The sequence below is a fragment of the Thamnophis elegans genome, chromosome 13 (genome assembly GCF_009769535.1).
Source record: "Thamnophis elegans isolate rThaEle1 chromosome 13, rThaEle1.pri, whole genome shotgun sequence".
NCBI classification, from domain to species: domain Eukaryota; kingdom Metazoa; phylum Chordata; class Lepidosauria; order Squamata; family Colubridae; genus Thamnophis; species Thamnophis elegans.
Genome location: NC_045553.1, coordinates 3,875,793 through 3,895,746, shown reverse-complemented (window position 1 = coordinate 3,895,746; position 19,954 = coordinate 3,875,793). Strand labels below are relative to the sequence as shown.

The 19,954-nt window shown below is 47.7% G+C and overlaps 1 protein-coding gene across 4 annotated transcripts in view; it reads right to left on the bottom strand.

The window, feature by feature from the left end:
• Positions 1-19,954, bottom strand: part of NF2 (neurofibromin 2) — an 83,349-nt gene that overhangs the window by 41,385 nt on the left and 22,010 nt on the right. For all 4 annotated transcript variants that reach the window (XM_032229505.1, XM_032229509.1, XM_032229506.1 and 1 more), the window contains 6 exons: positions 17,833-17,955; positions 14,664-14,747; positions 6,832-6,900; positions 6,162-6,244; positions 5,249-5,324; positions 2,889-3,023 (listed from right to left, as the gene is read on the bottom strand). In XM_032229505.1, coding sequence (XP_032085396.1) covers positions 2,889-3,023; positions 5,249-5,324; positions 6,162-6,244; positions 6,832-6,900; positions 14,664-14,747; positions 17,833-17,955 — 570 coding nt within the window. The remainder of the gene's footprint in view (positions 1-2,888; positions 3,024-5,248; positions 5,325-6,161; positions 6,245-6,831; positions 6,901-14,663; positions 14,748-17,832; positions 17,956-19,954) is intronic.

The window sequence follows — 19,954 nt, the reverse complement described above, 5'->3', positions numbered from 1 at the left end:
TAGCAATGGAAAATTTGGAGCCCAGTTGTGGCTGTTAACTCAAGGACATATTACGGTGAGATGCAAAAATCTCTTTCAAAGAGAGGGTGGGGAAAATGCACACATTCAGTGCTTAAAGCATTCGCGCTTGCTCCTGGGGAGGAAAACGATGGCAAATCTAGACAGCAGACTAAAAAGCAGAGATATTGCACTGCCAACACAAGTGCGTATAGCCAAGGCAATGGTTTTCCCAGTTGCAATGGATGGCTGTGAAGGTTGGACCATAAGGAAGGCTGAGCGCCAAAGAATGGAGGCCTTTGAACTCTGGTGCTGGAGAAGACTCCTGCATTGAGTCCCTTGGACTGCAAGGCACTCCAACAGGTCAGTCCTAGAGGAGATCAACCCTGACTGCTCTTTAGAAGGCCAGATCCTGAAGAGGAAACTCAAAGACTTTGGCCACCTAATGAGAAGGAAGGAAGCCAAAGAATGGAGGCCTTTGAACTCTGGTGCTGGAGAAGACTCCTGCATTGAGTCCCTTGGACTGCAAGGCACTCCAACAGGTCAGTCCTAGAGGAGATCAACCCTGGCTGCTCTTTAGAAGGCCAGATCCTGAAGAGGAAACTCAAATCCTTTGGCCACCTAAGAAGGAAGAAGGACTCCCTGGAGAAGAGCCTCATGCTGGGAACGATGGAGGGCAAAAGAAGAAGAAGGGGAAGAAGGAGGTGGCTGGATGGAGTCCCTGAAGCAGCTGGCGTGAGCTTCAATAGACTCCAGAGGATGGTGGAGGACAGGAAGGCCTGGAGGAACGTTGTCCATGGGGTCACGATGGGTCGGACACAACTAACAACAACAACAACATAGAAAAGATGGGATGGGATGGGATGGGATGGGATGGGATGGATGGATGGATGGATGGATGGATGGATGGATGGATGGATAGATAGATAGATAGAAAGAAAGAAAAGATGGACTGCAAGGCGATCCAACTGGGCCATCCTAGGGGAGATCAACCTTGACTGCTCTTTAGAAGGCCAGATCCTGAAGAGGAAACTCAAAGACTTTGGCCACCTAAGGAGAAGGAAGGACTCTCTGGAGAAGAGCCTCATGCTGGGAAAGATTGAGGGCAAAATTAGAAGGGGACGGCAGAGAAGGAGGTGGCTGGATGGAGTCACCCAAGCAGTTGCCATGAGCTTTAAGGGACTCCAGGGGATGGTGGAGGCCTGGAAGGCCTGGAGGAACGTGGTCAATGGGGGTCGCGATGGGTTGGACACGACTTTGCAACTCACAACAACCCTTTTTAGATGCCCTTTATCTCTCACAGTCCTCTTTATCCTTTTCCTTTGGCTAAGGGAACAAGTCCTGCTGCAAATTAGTGATTCTGCCTATCTTAAAAGGCTCAACCCAGCACACGGAGGCTCCTATTCACATTCCTAACACTCAGTCAGTGCCTTTAAATGCAGCACTTAGAAATTTCACTTAAGGGTTGCCAGACAGGCAGGACTCCAATGGTGCCGTTGTCCATAAACACAGCAGAAAGGGCAATTAGAAACTCGAGGGGAGACCTGGGAAAATGGAGGTCAACTTCATTTAAGCACAGCCAGGAAACAGTTCATCAGTTCCAAACGAGAAGACCAAGGCTTATTTAAATACAGACGGAGGGAAGAGAACAAAATTCACACTGACCCAAAATCGAGAATACCTCCAGCAGAGAGAGAGAGAGAGCTTCTGAATTTCCTTTATACACTTTTAAGTTTTGGATTAAAACTCTTTTCATTCAAAGTGCCCCCCCCCCGTGGTGGGATTTCAACCTAACACAAACACAGGTAGTCCTCAACTATAACAGTCAGGTGTCAGGGTTCCGACGGATGCCCTAATTAAATCATGAGCCTCGAGCCAAGCTTCAAAAGAAGCCCAGTTATTTATTAGAAGCAACATATCGGCAGTACCCAAGCGAAGCCAGCTCTGACCCCCCATGTAATTTAGGGCCCAACTATGACCCTGTTTCCCACCCCTCCCCCCAGGGTATGTCATAAATCACAATTCTCCGGGCTGTAGAGATCATGCCCCTCCGGCTGTTGCAGGTAACCTGGGAGACAGCCTTGAGAAAGATACATGTGGAATGTGTTTCTGTTTGTGGCTGGTGCTACTCCGTCAGTTTCCCCACCTCCTCTTGCCTATGGCAACTCGAGAGCAGGCCAGGGATGCTTTGCGAGTTGACATCTGGTTAGTGACCATTTGAAGTGACAATGGCACTGGAAAAAAGTGGCTTAGGACCATTTTTTCACACTTACGACCATCACAGCATCCCCGTGATCATGTGATCCCTTTTTTGATCATGAGGGGGTGATCATGTGATCCCTTTTTGCGACCTCCTCGACAAGCCAAGGTAACGGGGAAGCCAGGTTCACTTAACAATGGTGTGATTGATTTAACAACTGCAGTGATTCACTTAACAGACGTGGCAAGAAAAAAGTAAAAAAGAGGCAAGGCCAATTTCTCACTTAGCAACACAGCTTCTGGGCTCAATTGTGGTCATAAGTTGAGGATTACCTGTATTATTGCTCGTCTCGATGGCGCCAACCCCAGAGGAGGCTTCTGATAAATTTTAACCAGGCAGATGTTCAAAGCACATCATCATCTTTTAAAGGCTCCATAGCGGGATAGAGTCTTGAGCAACTGAATGGAGCTGAGTGTTTACTGCCCTTCCTGTTGCCAGTATGGAGTTACATTCAGCAGATATATTCTCACCATGCCCAAAGAGAATGAAATCTCTGCCTCTAGCTAGGATCGAACTCACAGCCTCCTGATGGTGAGGCAAGAGCTTCACCTCTAGGCCACCACATGGCAGGTGTTCAAACCATGGCCTAAACTACTGTTGCTTTCTCTGTGCTTACATAGCTTAAGCCTACCTCCTTATCGCTGTAAGAGACATTGCGGATCTCGTTCCAAGGGAAGGAGATTTTGGGGGTCAGCCTGTTTTCTGGATCGTATATGTGGAGGCCCAACGCATCAACTCCCAGAAGCAGCTCTGTCCCCTTCTTGTTCTAAAAGAAGAAGAAGAAAACGAGGAGTGGTTAGGTTGACAATGAAAATAAAGGAGAAAGAGGAATCGGAGTACTTCACGTCATGGGGAAGGTTCTATGACTGGCTAGAGAAAGCAAATTAAAAAAGAAAGTAAGTAAGGAGAAAATAAAGTACCCAGATGACGCACTATTAAATGGAAAAGAGGGAGGGGGAGAAGGGGGAAACAGAAAAGAAAATATTAAACATATATGTATATATTCAAGAATGAGATATAAAGGGGGGGAACATATTAAGGGTAGACTAGTGAAGGTAAGGGAATAAGAAATGATATTAAACTATATTTGGGCTGACGGAAATATCATCCCAAGGAAATATAAACTGAGTTTTGAAATATATACCAATAATAGAAAAAGAAAGGGAGAGAGGGGGAGAGAAAGAAAGGAAGACGGGGGAAAGAAGAAAGAGGTAAGGAGAAGAGGATGGAAGGGAGAGGAAGAGAAGGAGAGAGGGTAGGAAGGGGAAGAAGAAGAGCAGGAGTAGGAGAAAGGTCAGGGAAGAAGGAAGGGGAAGGAGTGGGTGAAGGAAGAAAGTAGAGAAGGGAGGGAGGGAAAAAGGAAAGGGAGAGGCAGGTGGAAGGGAGAGAAAGAAAAGGAGAGAGGGTAGGAAGGGGAAGAGTAGGAGTAGGGGAGAGGCAAGGGAAGAAGGAAGAGGAAGGAGAGGAGGAAGGAAGGAAGTAGAGGAGGGAGGGAAAAAGGAAAGGGAAAGGAGAGGAGGGTGGAAGGGAAAGAAAGAAGGAGAGAGGGTAGGAAGGGGAAGAGTAGGAGTAGGGGAAAGGTCAGGGAAGAAGGAAGGGGAAAGAGAGGAGGAAGGAAGAAAGTAGAGAAGGGAAGGAGGGGGAAAAGAAAGGGAAAAAAGGAGGTGTTACAAAAGGAGGAAGCGATGGTAAATAAAGCAACCCAAAATGTACATTATAACTTATTAAATGAAATAATAAATGTATAAGAATGATAAATGTAAAGAAGACGAACAATTATGTGAATGTATGCTTAAAATGCTACGTAAGAGAATAAATAAAAAAATTCTTTGGGGGGAAACAAATGGGGAGTGGGATGGAGAGACTTAATTCCACTCAGAGCCGTACAGCAAATCAGCCCCACGGATTTGCACCTGAACTCCCTCCCACTTTGGCCCGGAGGTTCTGCTGCAATAACCTGGTTAAAAGAAGAAGCGGAGGGGGTGGGGGGAGGAAGGACAGAGATAGAGAAGCTTTCCAAATCGGCGTGTGGACCGCAGTGCCAAATGACTCATTTGTTCCCCTTCAGAAATCTCCTTCTGGCCCGCAGGTGAAGCGACAAGGGAAATGCTACTCGAAAAGCCACAGAATGCTTCTCCACAAATGGGATCACGGTTCGGTCTGCATGCTTCGTCCCGTCCCCCCAGGGGTGAAATCCAGCAGGTTCTGGAGAACCAGTAGTGGAAAGTTTGAGTAGCTGAGAAGAACCAGCAAATAACACCTAAGGCTGGCCCCAGAGTGGGGTGGGAATGGGGATTTTGCAGCATCCTTTCCCTGGAGTGGAGAGGAATGGGGATTTTGCAGTATCCTTCCCCTGGAGAGGAATGGGGATTTTGCAGTATCCTTTCCCTGGAGTGGGGAGGGAATGGGGATTTTGCAGTATCCTTCCCCTGGAGTGGACAGGAATGGGGATTTCGCAGTATCCTTCCCCTGGAGTGGAGAGGAATGGGGATTTTGCAGTATCCTTCTCCTGGAGTGGAGAGGAATGGGGATTTTGCAGTATCCTTCCCCTGGAGAGGAATGGGGATTTTGCAGTATCCTTTCCCTGGAGTGGGGAGGGAATGGGGATTTTGCAGTATCCTTCCCCTGGAGTGGACAGGAATGGGGATTTCGCAGTATCCTTCCCCTGGAGTGGAGAGGAATGGGGATTTTGCAGTATCCTTCTCCTGGAGTGGAGAGGAATGGGGATTTTGCAGTATCCTTCCCCTGGAGTGGAGAGGAATGGGGATTTCGCAGTATCCTTCCCCTTGAGTGGAGAGGAATGGGGATTTTGCAGTATCCTTCCCCCAGGAGTGGAGAGGGAATGGGGATTTTGCAGTATCCTTCCCCTGCCATACCCACCAAGCCACGTCCACAGAACCAGTAGTAAAAAACATTTACTACTACCATGCCCCCCCCCAAACACCCCGAACCGCAGAGTGATTCCCGCTGTGAATCTCTAAATGTACTTACCCGGATGGCAAAGTAATTCACGCCATACATCTCTAGATCCTGTGCTATTTTCAAGTACTCCATTTCTGCCTCATCCCTGCAAAGCAAAGGGAGAGGGGTGTGTGGGAAGAATGTTTAGGCGACGGTTTAGAGAAAGCATCTGGCAGGCACCCAAGAACAGAAATCAAACAAGGTGTAGCAGATCCCATAATCTCTCCGAAGATTGATATATTTTTTTTCCCCTGCCAAGGTGACAAAGCTTTGCAGCGAAAGTTCAAGCAGCAGGTTTATGCTATGCCCAGCGTCTAAAACTGAAAAATGACTAATCCCCACCCCAAATAATTTCCCCTCACTATCATCCTTCACTCCAAACCCAATTCATGGAAGGTTATCCTTAGAGCATCCAAAATTAAATCAGAGTCCAAGGCAAAGCATTCCTCAAAGTTCCAATTGATTAAGAGAGACATGTTGGCACATCTGGGAAAACCCGAATCTGAAAGCTTCCCGGTTTCCCCCTCTTAGTTGAAAGTTCAAGAACTTGTCCCCCATACCCACACCCACAAGTCCATCCCATGGTCCAATCTCCCTCTGCCACACTGGCAACTTCCACCCATCCAATTCCGGTCAGATTCAGAGACGCAGAGACAAAGGATGACCTTGGCTTTCTAGAAAGAATGTTGTTATGGCTGCGTATCATCTAACTCCGTACAATCCCATTTTCCCACCATAGAAAATGCATAGTAAAATAGTACAAAGTGTGGCAGGCCAAAGACCCAAAAGAAAAGATGGCTGCAGGCCTGACACTGTAAATATTTTTTTTTTTTAATGGCCATGGGTCACTTATTTTGGTGACTGTTAATTTCAAACAGTTGCTAAAATAATGGTGGCAAACCAAGGGCTACCTGTGTTTACCTGTCCCTTTTAAGTCACTCACCTGGCTCTGCCTCGATGTTGCCCATACCACGCTGTGATCCTTTCTTCCCACATTTCTGGAGTCATCTGGTAGAGATTTATCACCTAGGATTTTTTTTAAAAAAATAACTTTAATTCACAGCCCAACCTTGACTGGTGGCGAGTTTCTCTCCGCTGTTGCAGTCTCATATAATCTGATGTTTCAAGATCTTGGGAACGTGTGGACTTCAATTCCCAGAATTCTAGGGAGTTGGAAGTCCACACGCCTTAAAGTGGAGACACAGCGTCACAATCAAAGCTGGATGAAGTTTAGAAAATCCCACCTCCAGAATCAGAATAGAGTCGGAATAACAAGAGAGTTGGAAGGGACCTTGGAGGTCTTCTAGGCCAACCCCCCGCTTAGGCAGGAAACTCCCCGTACCATTTCAGACAAACGGTTCTCCGATCTCTTCTTGAAAACCTCCACTGATATAGCACACAGTTTCTGGTGGCCAGTTGTTCCACAAGTTAATTGTCCTTGATGTTAGGAAGTTTCTCTTTAATTCCAAGTTGCTTTTCTCTTTTTGAGTAGTTTCTTGCCTTGCCTTCCGGTGCTTTGGGGGAAAAAAGCCTCCTGCTTTCCAAGCAAGGGCAGAACCCTTGGACTAAGACCCAGTCAAGCTGGAAGGGAGCGGGAAACCCATCGTCCTTACCCGTTTTGGAAGCAACTCCTCTTGAGCCAAGAAGCCACGCTTATGAACACTGGGGTCGTAATCTCCATACTGTGGGGGGAAGACAGAGGGAATTTCTGGAGTTAGAACAATTGTGAGAATTGAGAGCCCGAGATAGCTGCCAAATCCTTGTGGACCACTTTTGTCTTCTCTGTTATGGAATAGGGAGGAGGAGGAGGAGGAGGAGGAGGAGGAGGAGGAGGAGGAGGAGGAGGAGGAGGGCGGCATCTGTGGGATCCTTAGTGCTCCCTAAGCTTGCTTGTTTTCTTACAGACGTTCCATTACCCAACTAGGTAACATCATCAGGGCTAGAATAGAGAGGGTTTGTGGAGAGGAGGAGGAGGAGTAAACCTCTTAAGAGAGGGCTATAAAGCCCTGTGAAGTGGTATATAAGTCTAAGTATATACTAAGTAGGAGCCGAGGTGGCGCAGTGGTTAGGGTGCAGTACTGCAGGCCACTTTAGCTGACTGTGATCTGCAGTTCAGCGGTTCAAATCTCACCGGCTCAAGGTTCCACTCAGCCTTCCATCCTTCCGAGGTGGGTGAAATGAGGACCCGGACTGTGGGGGCAAGTTGCTGACTCAATTTACTAAAAAAAATTTGTAAACCGCTTACAGAGGGCTGAAAGCCCTATGAAGCGGTTTATAAGTCAAATAAATAAATAAATAAATAAATAATAAATAAATAAATAATAAGTGCTATTGCTATTGCTCTATCTACCTACCTATCCATCCATCCAACCATCCATCCCTCTATTATAGAAGGGGAAACACATTATAAGGTGAAAAAAAATCTTAAGACTCCAGGCCTATAGTATTTATATAGGCAGTGGAAGATTGGACCATGGGATGGACTTGTGGGTGTGTGGGAGGGGGGGCAAGATCTTGAACTCTCAACTGGGCGGGGGAACCGGGAAGCTTTCAGATTCGGGTTTTCCCAGATGTGCCAACATGGCTCTCTTAATAAATTGGAACTTTGAGCAATACTTTGCCTTGGACTCTGATTTAATTTTGGATGTTATTTGGAACCCTGACAACGTCCGTCCATCCATCCATTCATCTATCTGTCATGGTGGCGCAGTGGTTAGAGTGCAGTACTGCAGGCTACTTCTGCTGACTGCAATTTGGCAGCTCAAATCTCACCAGGCTCAAGGTTGACTCAGCTTTTCTTCCTTCCGAGGTGGATCAAATGAGGACCCAGATTGTTGGGGGAAAGAGGCTGACTATGTAAACTGCTTAGAGAAGGCTGTAAAAGCACTGTGAAGTGGTATATAAGTCTAAGGGATATTGCTATTGGCTTTCCTTCCTTCCTTCCTTCCTTCCTTCCTTCTTTCCTTCCTCTTTCTTTCTTTCCTTTCCTTGTTCTTTCTTTCTTTCTCTCCCTCTCTCTCTCTCTCTCTTTCTTTCTTTCTTTCTTTCTTTCTCCTGACTCAGCCTTCCATTCTTCCAAGGTGGGTAAAATGAGCACCCAGATTGTTGGGGGAAAGAGGCTGACTCTGTAAACTGCTTAGAGAGAGATGGAAAGCACTGTGAAGCGGTATATAAATCTAAGTGCTATTATTATTGCTTTGCTCTTCCTTTTCCCCTTCCTTCCTTCCATCCATCCATCCATCTATTTATCTTCTATCTACCTATCATCCATCCACCTACCCATCTCAAGGTTAACTCAGCCTTCCATTCTTCCAAGGTGGGTAAAATGAGGACCCAGATTGTTGGGGGCAAAAGGCTGACTCTGTAAACCGCTTGGAGAGGGCTGTAAAAGCACTATGAAGTGGTATATAAGTCTAAGGGCTATTGCTATTGGCCTGCCTTCCTTCCTTCCTTCCTTCCTTCCTTCCTTCCTTCCTTCCTTCCTTCCTTCCTTCCTTCCTTCTGACTCAGCCTTCCATTCTTCCAAGGTGGGTCAAATGAGGACCCAGATTGTTGGGGGCAAGAGGCTGACTCTGTAAACCGCTTAGAGAGGGCTGTGAAACTCTGTAAAGCGGTATATAAGTCCAAGGGCTATTGCTATAAAACTGAACGCTCTCCTCATTTCCACAATCAAGATCCGATTTGAAGGACGCCAGCCATTAAAAAGGATAGTGTGTGTGGATTCAGGGTTTGCTGCTGCATTGGGCTCTTAATCCAGCTAAATAAATTGGGGAGGGAAGGAAAAATAGCTGCGTTCAGCGGCTCACGGAATGAATTCGGCATGCAAATCTCTATTATGTAACGGATTCCAATCGGGAGAGAAAAGGAGAGAAAGAGAGAGAGAGAGAGAGAGAAAACCCCCATCCTTTGAAATTTCTATCGAGGCTCCTCCGGGTCCAGCTGTGAAACGTTCCTGGGATAACCCTTAGATCTTGGGAAGGGAATTAAAATAGAAGTAGAACGGTTCCCGTCAAGGCAATATTTATGGCAGGGCTGCGGAACTGGAGCACGAAAGAAAACGGCCCAGGAAATGATCCGACATCTTCTGTTTTTTCTTTTCTTATGGAAAGGAGGAAGATTTGGAAAAAATTAATGGGATCTGCGGGGAAAAGACCGAACATCTAAGACCTGATTTAACACGAAAAGATAACCGTGGCTGGATTCAGAATGAGGGGGGACAAAAGTGGAAAGGAGGACAAAAGTGGAAAGGAGTTGAATTCGCTGCCAAGTACCACCCCCACCCCACCCTGCCCTTCCCCAACCTCTCCCTCTCCTTCAGGGAGGGGCAAGCTGTACCAGATAGCACATTAGGTCTCAAACAGGGGACCCATCTATATATAATGACTCCTCCTGCCAGCCTGCTGATGCCTAAAAAAAGATCAATCTGATGAGCTGGTTTGGTGTAGTGGTTAAAGGCTAGAAACCAGGAGACGGTGAGTTCTAGTATCATCTTAGGCATGAAAGCCAGCTGGGTGGCTTAGGAGCCAAATCACCAGGAGATGGTGAGTTCTAGTCTTGCCTTAGGCATGAAGGCCTGTTAGATGACCGATCACTAGGAGACGGGGAGTTCTAGTCCCACCTTAGGCATGGAAGCCAGCTGCATGACTTTGGGCCAATCACTAGGAGACGGGGCGTTCTAGTCCCGCCTTAGGCATGGAAGCCAGCTGCATGACTTTGGGCCAATCACTAGGATTTCTAGTTCCGCCTTAGGCATGGAAGCTAGCTGCATGACTTTGGGTCAATCACTAGGAGATGGGGAGTTCTAGTCCCGCCTTAGGCATGGAAGCCAGCTGCATGACTTTGGGCCAATCACTAGGAAATGGGGAGTTCTAGTCCCGCCTTAGGCATGGAAGCCAGCTGCATGACTTTGGGTCAATCACTAGGAGACGGGGAGTTCTAGTCCTGCCTTAGGCATGGAAGCCAGCTGGGTGACTTTGGGCCAATCACTAGGAGACGGGGAGTTCTAGTCCCGCCTTAGGCATGGAAGCCAGCTGGGTGACTTTGGGCCAATCACTAGGAGACGGGGAGTTCTAGTTCCACCTTAGGCATGGAAGTCAGCTGCATGACTTTGGGCCAATCACTAGGAGACGGGGCGTTCTAGTCCCGCCTTAGGCATGGAAGCCAGCTGGGTGACTTTGGGCCAATCACTAGGAGTTCTAGTTCCGCCTTAGGCATGGAAGCTAGCTGCATGACTTTGGGTCAATCACTAGGAGATGGGGAGTTCTAGTCCCGCCTTAGGCATGGAAGCCAGCTGCATGACTTTGGGCCAATCACTAGGAAATGGGGAGTTCTAGTCCCGCCTTAGGCATGGAAGTCGGCTGCATGACTTTGGGTCAATCACTAGGAGACGGGGAGTTCTAGTTCTGCCTTAGGCATGGAAGTCAGCTGGGTGACTTTGGGCCAATCACTAGGAGACGGGGAGTTCTAGTCCCGCCTTAGGCATGGAAGCCAGCTGGGTGACTTTGGGCCAATCACTAGGAGATGGGGAGTTCTAGTCCCGCCTTAGGCATGGAAGCCAGCTGCATGACTTTGGGCCAATCACTAGGAGACGGGGCGTTCTAGTCCCGCCTTAGGCATGGAAGCCAGCTGGGTGACTTTGGGCCAATCACTAGGAGTTCTAGTTCCGCCTTAGGCATGGAAGCTAGCTGCATGACTTTGGGTCAATCACTAGGAGATGGGGAGTTCTAGTCCCGCCTTAGGCATGGAAGCCAGCTGCATGACTTTGGGCCAATCACTAGGAAATGGGGAGTTCTAGTCCCGCCTTAGGCATGGAAGCCAGCTGCATGACTTTGGGTCAATCACTAGGAGACGGGGAGTTCTAGTCCTGCCTTAGGCATGGAAGCCAGCTGGGTGACTTTGGGCCAATCACTAGGAGACGGGGAGTTCTAGTCCCGCCTTAGGCATGGAAGCCAGCTGGGTGACTTTGGGCCAATCACTAGGAGACAGGGAGTTCTAGTTCCACCTTAGGCATGGAAGCCAGCTGCATGACTTTGGGTCAATCACTAGGAGACGGGGAGTTCTAGTTCCTCCTTAGGCATGGAAGCTAGCTGGGTGACTTTGGGCCAATCACTAGGAGACGGGGAGTTCTAGTTCCATCTTAGGCATGGAAGCCAGCTGCATGACTTTGGGCCAATCACTAGGAGACGGGGCGTTCTAGTCCCGCCTTAGGCATGGAAGCCAGCTGGGTGACTTTGGGCCAATCACTAGGAGTTCTAGTTCCGCCTTAGGCATGGAAGCTAGCTGCATGACTTTGGGTCAATCACTAGGAGATGGGGAGTTCTAGTCCCGCCTTAGGCATGGAAGCCAGCTGCATGACTTTGGGCCAATCACTAGGAAATGGGGAGTTCTAGTCCCGCCTTAGGCATGGAAGCCAGCTGCATGACTTTGGGTCAATCACTAGGAGACGGGGAGTTCTAGTCCTGCCTTAGGCATGGAAGCCAGCTGGGTGACTTTGGGCCAATCACTAGGAGACGGGGAGTTCTAGTCCCGCCTTAGGCATGGAAGCCAGCTGGGTGACTTTGGGCCAATCACTAGGAGACAGGGAGTTCTAGTCCCGCCTTAGGCATGGAAGCCAGCTGCATGACTTTGGGCCAATCACTAGGAGACGGGGAGTTCTAGTCCCGCCTTAGGCATGGAAGCCAGCTGGGTGACTTTGGGCCAATCACTAGGAGTTCTAGTTCCGCCTTAGGCATGGAAGCTAGCTGCATGACTTTGGGTCAATCACTAGGAGATGGGGAGTTCTAGTCCCGCCTTAGGCATGGAAGCCAGCTGCATGACTTTGGGCCAATCACTAGGAAATGGGGAGTTCTAGTCCCGCCTTAGGCATGGAAGCCAGCTGCATGACTTTGGGTCAATCACTAGGAGACGGGGAGTTCTAGTCCTGCCTTAGGCATGGAAGCCAGCTGGGTGACTTTGGGCCAATCACTAGGAGACGGGGAGTTCTAGTCCCGCCTTAGGCATGGAAGCCAGCTGGGTGACTTTGGGCCAATCACTAGGAGACAGGGAGTTCTAGTTCCACCTTAGGCATGGAAGCCAGCTGCATGACTTTGGGTCAATCACTAGGAGACGGGGAGTTCTAGTTCCTCCTTAGGCATGGAAGCTAGCTGGGTGACTTTGGGCCAATCACTAGGAGACGGGGAGTTCTAGTTCCATCTTAGGCATGGAAGCCAGCTGGGTGACTTTGGGCCAATCACTAGGAGACGGGGAGTTCTAGTACCGCCTTAGGCATGGAAGCCAGCTGGGTGACTTTGGGCCAGTCACTAGGAAACAGTGAGTTCTAGTTCTGCCTTAGCCACGGAAGCTGGGTGACTTTGAGCCAATGACTAGGAGATGGGGAGTCCTATTCCCGCCTTAGACACAAAGGGTAGCTGGATGACTTTGGGCCGATCACTAGGAGACAGTGAGTTCTAATCCAGACGTTCTTCAGCCTCACTGATGTCCGACTCCGAAGGCACCTGATAACTGTCAGACGGCCCTGGCCCCCTCTCTGCCTCCGACACCGAGCCCTCCTCAGAGCCTTCCCCAGACTCCAGGACTGGCCCAGGTTCCTCCCCGACCCTCCTCACTCTCCGAATCTGCTGACAACATCGTCTTCCAGAGTCAGATCCTGCAGCCTACCTCCCCTGACCACAAAGATGCCCTAACGTTGGTTTCTCTCTCCGTTTCCAACAGAAAGCATTAAGAAGTAAGCCTCCCCCGCACCATCTCCGGGGTCCCTTTTACAGCTTCGGAGGGCAACTCTCCATCCTTTCCTGCGGTGGATTCTGCTTAATTAACTTGAATGCCGTGTGAAGGTCTTTCACCGCAAGATTTAGAGGGGGCAGGCCGGAAGCCCCTCCGACAGCCATTTGTCTGGCTGCCAAAAGCTCTTTTACCTAAATTGGGTTACGGAGTAGTACCGAATCATTATTCCGGTGCGTTCGTACAATCGATCATCAAAAGAGCAGATACCCTTCAGCGAAAGGGATGCTCCATTCATTAAAAATTAAAGCATCCGGGCCACAGGAAACCCCCCCACCCCACCCCGTTCAAATGAAACACGCCGGTCGCCCACCCCCACAGCCAAGAGGTTAATACAAAGGAATGGTGATAACCTGAGTTTTTAGCTGGTTAAAAGATGTGGTTATAAAAAGGACAAAGAAAGAAAGGGGGAAAAAAGGAGCTTATGTAACTCACACGCTGTTATACACTCAGAAATCATCACTTCTGAGTCCGACAGGTAGAGGCAACGGAAGTCTGCCCCCCTCCCCGCACCCTCCTCGAAGTGGCTTTTTGCCAATTAAAGCTGCTTGACACCCCTTCTCGCTCAAGGACATGATGTGCAGGTAGCAAAAAGCAGAAGACCAATGCTCATCCATGTGGACTAACAGCAGGTCGCACATTCAGGTGTGTGGAGGTGGCATCACTAGCCTGTGTAAGCCTTTATTAAGGAATTCACCTGTCCTCGCTAGCCACTTCTCACTCACCACAACAGTTGGGTCTAAACACACACAAACACACACACACACACACACACACACAAAAGAACATTGATCATTTATCAATGTCCATCAAATGTTGGAAATGTAATCAGACTCCAGGTACCTATTATCGTATGAGGTGGACACGCATAAAGAACCGAGATGGCGCAGTGGTTAAATGCAGCACTGCAGGCTACTTCAGCTGACTGCAGTTCTGCAGTTCGGCTGTTCAAATCTCACCGGCTCAGGGTTGACTCAGCCTTCCATCCTTCCGAGGTGGGTAAAATGAGGACTCGGATTGTTGTTGGGGGCGATATGCTGACTCTGTAGAGAGGGCTGAAAGCCCTATGAAGCGGTATATAAGTCTAACTGCTATTGCTATAAAGGCAAAAATGCTGGATGGAAATAGACACAGAGTTGGCAAAGATGATTTAAGCAGTGTATAGGTTTAAAGCCAGAAATATTTCTGTTAGGCGTGACATCAGAAAGTTATGATCAAGGGACTCTACACTTAATGCTACATGTATTAACAAGCAGCAAGAATTGCATTTGCACCATATTGGAAAAAATGAGAACGTCCCACCGGATTTAAAGCGTTAATTCGGAAAATATTGCGATTGTGCAGAGATGGACAGACTTGACGATTGCAAATAGAAAATAAAGGAAAATGCAAAGTAGTACTCATCATGGGCCACCATACTTGGCACATTTGACACCTGTGGACTTCAACTCCCAGAATTCTGGGAGTTAAAAGTCCACAGGTCTTAAGGTTATGAAGATTGGACACAATACTTGGTTGTTCTAAAGGTGATACGTGAACAAGGTCTTCGAAACAAGCCATTATTTCCTACAGGGAATGAAATCCTCACATTTTATCCGTTTTCTAGACTGATACGGTTGTCAGGATCAGAATCGGGAACGAACCCCAATGGCGAACGAAGGCTTACCTTGGCTTGCACGGCGTAGGATGCTAGGAGGACGGATGCCTCTGGAGGACAGTAGATCTTCTCATCCAATATCTGTTTCTTCACCTGAACGAGGCAACAATGAAATGCTGAGATGGTAAAGAAAATAGTAATAATATATAAGTATATACTCAAAAGTAAGCTACAAGGGGGGCGGGGACGGGACACAATCAGGATAGATTTGAGAAGGAAAGGGAAAAAGAAATGATATTCAATTATTTCTGGGGTCTGCGGAAATACCACCCCAAGAAAATTAAGAGCTGGAAGAGACACCCGCAAAAATAGAGAAAGAAAGGAAGAGAGGAAGAGGAAGGAAGGAAGATAGAGGTAAGGAGAGGAGGATGGAAGGGAGAGAAAGAGAAGGAGAGAGGGTAGGCAGGGGAAGAGGAAGAGAGGAGTAGGGGAGAGGAAAGGAAAGAAGGAAGGGAAGGAGAGAGGAAGGAAGGAGAGAAGGGAGGGAGGGAGAAAAGAAAGAACCTATAAGAATAGAAAAAGAAAGGAAGAGAGGAGGAGAGGATAGCAGAGGAAAAGGAGGGAAGGAAGATAGATGTAAGGAGAGGAGGATGGAAGGAAGAGAAAGAGAAGGAGAGAGGGTAGGCAGGGGAAGAGGAAGAGAGGAGTAGTGGAGAGGAAAGGAAAGAAGGAAGGGAAAGGAGAGAGGAAGGAAGGAAGGAGAGAAGGGAGGGAGGGAGAAAAGAAAGAACCTATAATAATAAAGAAAGGCAGAGAGAAGGAGAGGAGAGCAGAGGAAGAGGAGGGAAGGAAGGAAGATAGAGGTAAGGAGAGGAGGATGGAAGGGAGAGAAAGAGAAGGAGAGAGGGTAGGCAGGGGAAGAGGAAGAGAGGAGTAGGGGAGAGGAAAGGAAAGAGGAAGGGAAAGGAGAGAGGAAGGAAGTAGAGAAGGGAGGGAGAAAAGAAAGAACCTATAATAATAGAAAAAGAAAGGAAGAGAGGAGGAGAGGAGAGCAGAGGAAAAGGAGGGAAGGAAGATAGAGGTGAGGAGAGAAAGATGGAAGGGAGCCTCCAGAGCCGGACATCAGCAAGGAAGAAGAACAGGGGAAGCCTGTTCCCAGTGCGCGCATACGCATAACTGCCAGAAGACAAGAAGAGTTAAGACAAAAGGGGCGACTTGGGAGTAAGGCTTGGAGATGAGTGGCCCCTCCCATACGACATAAAGGAGGAGCAAAGGCCCGTGAGTTTTTGCAGGAAGCAACTTGGTTCTATGTGGTCGGTTCAAACTCTGAAGCTCCGTTTTGACTCTGTGCTCCGCGTGGCCTTGCAAAGCCAATTGGCAATTCGGTCTCTGGCAGCGTTTCAAGGGAGATAAAGGTGGGTGCTTATCAGCCTTACCCTGAAAGACTTTGGCGGACTTCCGTAGGACTCTTCACAAACTATTTGTGGCTTATTACTTCTTATGAACATAATTCACAGTCGTTGAAATAAAAAGAGGGTTTTGGGGAGTAAGAGTGTGCTCTGTACTGCCTCAGGAAGCCAAGGTCAGAACAGGATGCAACAGGAATGTTTTGGGAGAACGTTCAAGTTACTTCCAAAGAGGTTTCGCAGCTGTGTTAAAAGGACGTAAAACATGAGCAGATCCGTCGTGCCTAATCAAGCCCAAAATTTTCATCCCAGCGCCGATTTTAAAAGCAAGATTTTAAGAGGTGCTAAGGCAAACCAGCTTGTATTTGGTGCTCCCCATTCAAATCGATTTGCACTTTTATTTCGCTATTCTTTTAGCCACCTCTGCGCAGACACGGCTTAACACGATTATCAATTTCATTTTATTCTCTCCACCATGAATAGATAGCTGATTTTTTTCTTCTTCTTCCTGCAAACAGGGTTTGAAGAGCGATCTGGCTCTTCTTTCCAATACATATGTAAATTAAAGATTTAATATATTCTTAAGAGCGCTTTAGAAATGCGTTACGTACCGGTAGGAAAGCGTGTTTTGGCTGGGTCTGTTCTTTTTTAAAAGCTATGTTAATTGTGGTTGTTGGTTTTTTTTTAATACCAGAGAGACAGTTTGCAATATCCTGGCAGGAACACACTGACTTAAGAAAGGGGAGGAGGGGGCAGAATGTTAGTGATTTTATTCTAAGTGCCAATTAAGCTTGGCTTGTATCTATCTAGACCTCGGATAACACAGTGTTATGTGTCCCTTATTAACCCAAGTCTTTTTGTAGATACGTAAGGATTACACTCCCTTATTTTTCCAGTTGTTGGATTGTCCATTATGTACGAAAATATAAAAACTGCATATACTTTTCTCTGAGCTGGGATGAAACTGTGGCTCAAATTTTGCTTTCCCCCACCTGCGGTGATGTGGGCTTTGCACCCCAACTTAGGATGTGGGGAACGTATTGTCTAGAGCCGGGGTGTCAAACTCAAGGCCCGGGCGGCCGGATCCGGCCCATGGGGTGCTTAGATTTGGCCCATGGGGCTGCCCAGGAAACAGTGAAGGACCAGCTGTGGGCAGACCTCCTGAGCTCCGTTTTCACTGGCAGAGAGCTGCAGGAGGCAGTTGCAGCTGAAAACAGAGCTCAGGAGCCCATTTTCACTGGCAGAGAACTGCAGGAGGTGGTCACAGCTGAAAACAGAGCTCAGGAGCCCATTTTCACTGGCAGAGAACTGCAGGACGTGGTCGCAGCTGAAAACGGAGCTCGGGAGCCCATTTTCACTGGCAGAGAGCTGCAGGAGGCGGTTGCAGCTGAAAACGGAGCTTGGGAGCCCATTTTCACTGGTAGAGAACTCCAGGAGGTGGTCACAGCTGAAAACAGGGCTCAGGAGCCCATTTTCTCTGGCAGAGAGCTGCTGGGGGCGGTTGCAGCTGAAAACGGAGCTCGTGGGCCCATTTTCCCTGGCAGAGTGCCCGGGCCACCACAGCACCCCCAATAGAAGTGATGTTGAGCTGGCATGCCCATCCGGGCCATGCCCCCTCCCCTGAGGTCAAACACAACCCTGAAGTGGCCCTCAATGAAATCAAGTTTGACAGCCCTGGTCTAGAGACCATCTCCGACTGACACAACCACAATTGTGAGCAGACTTTCCATCGCTAAGCAAGACAGTCGGGCTTTTTCAGATTTTACAATCTGAAAATGCCTATCTCCGGAGGCTGGGCAAGTATCAATGTCCCCCTTATAAAAAGGCCTTACCTGTAGGAAGAAGAGATGCTGGGTGATTTCCTGGACCAGCTCTTCTTCTGCATTCTCTGGGTAAAACTTGGCCAAGAAGTGAAAAGTAACCGGCTCCTCCTTTGGGACATCGTGATCCAGTACCTGCCGAAGGATGAAACGCTCCGATGAAACGCTCCAAATCTTTGCAGAATTTCTCTTTTATTACTGCGGCTTTCTTCAGCCAGGTTGGTTTAAAGGCATGGTTTAAGGCAGGGGTCGCCAACTTTTCGGACTTCAGGGACCACTAAATTCAAAATTTTAAATCCCGCGGACCACTAATGTCAATTTTTTAAAAAAAAGATAAATAGTATTTAAGGTAAAGGTTCCCCTCGCACATATGTGCTGGTTGTTCCCGACTCTAGGGGACGGTGCTGATCTCCGTTTCAAAGCCGAAGAGCCAGCGCTGTCCGAAGATATCTCCGTGGTCATGTGGCTGACATGACTCAACGCCGAAGGCCCACGGAACGCTGTTCCCTTCCCACCAAAGGTGGCTCCTGTTTTTCTACTTGCATTTTTACGTGCTTTCGAACTGCTAGGTCGGCAGAAGGTGGGGCAAGTCACAGGAGCTCACTCCGTTACACGTTAGGGATTCGAACCGCCAAACCACCGACTTTTCTGATTGACAAGCTCAGCGTCTTAGCCACTGAGCCACCAGGTCCCTAAATAGTACTTAGTGCAATATAAAAACACGCAAATCATTTTCCTGCCGATCACCAACATTTTCTCGCGGACCACTGGGTGAACAGGCGGCTAGGTAAATGTTCTAAAAAAATGAAACTAACATTCGCCCGACCCAGCTCCATCAAAAACGGTCCCAGAAACCATTAGAATGTTTTCTTTGCTCTCATATTAAAGCTTCTTATTTTCAGATGCTCTCAAACAATACAGGATCTTGATTAATTAAGGGACGGCAGCTGGACGAGAAAGCCACAAGACGCTCGCAGTGACCACAGAGCACACGGTCATCTCCAGCAGATGTTCCAGCAGGCGCTGGAGAGTCTCATTAGTCTGTGCAGACGGGTCCAATTATAGGAAGTGACTTTGAGGGCCTTGTCCTAATATGAATGCGTCGGGGATCAAAGGTTACCCAATTTTGGCGGTTTGAAAAGAGACTTAAGGTGCAGCCACGTATTCGCTTATCCTCTAGTCTAGGTAAGTTTTTTTTTAATCCAAACTAACTCTATCTACCTACCTATCTCCATATCTATCTATCTATCTATCTATCTATCTATCTATCTATCTACCTACCTACCTACCTACCTACCTACCTACCTATATCATCCATCTATATTTATCCCTGTGTCTGTCTGTCTGTCTGTCCGTCCATCTGTCCATCCATCCGTCCATCCATCCATCTATATTTATCTCTGTCTTTCTGTCTATCTATCATTATCTATCTATCTCTCTCTCTCTCTCTCTCTCCCTCCCTACCTACCTACCTACCTACCTACCTCCATATCTATCTATCTATCTATCTATCTATCTATCTATCTATCTATCTATCTATCTATCTATCTATTTATCTATCTCTCTACCTACCTACCTCCATATCTATCTATCTATCTGTCTGTCTGTCTGTCTGTCTGTCTGTCTGTCTACCTACCTACCTACCTACCTCCATATCTATCTATCTATCTATCTATCTATCTATCTATCTATCTATCTATCTATCTATCTATCTATCTATCATCATCTATCCATCTATATTTATCTGTCTTTCTGTCTGTCTGTCTGTCTGTCTGTCTGTCTGTCTGTCTATCTATCTATCTATCTATCTATCTATCTATCTATCTCCATCCATCCATCCATCCATCCATATCTATCTATGTATATTATCCATCTATATTATCCATCTCTGTCTGTCTATCTGTCTACCCACCTACCTACCTACCATCCATATCATACATCTATCTATTTCTCTCATTAGGGCAGGGTACAATTCTCTGCCATTTCGAGGTGGGGAAATTGTTAAGTTCTTCAATTAAAATAGAATAGAATGAGAGAGTCGGAAGGGATCTTGGAGGTCTTCTAGCCCAACCCCCTGCTTAGGCAGGAAACCGTACACTACGTCAGACAAATGGTTATCCAACATTCTTCTTAA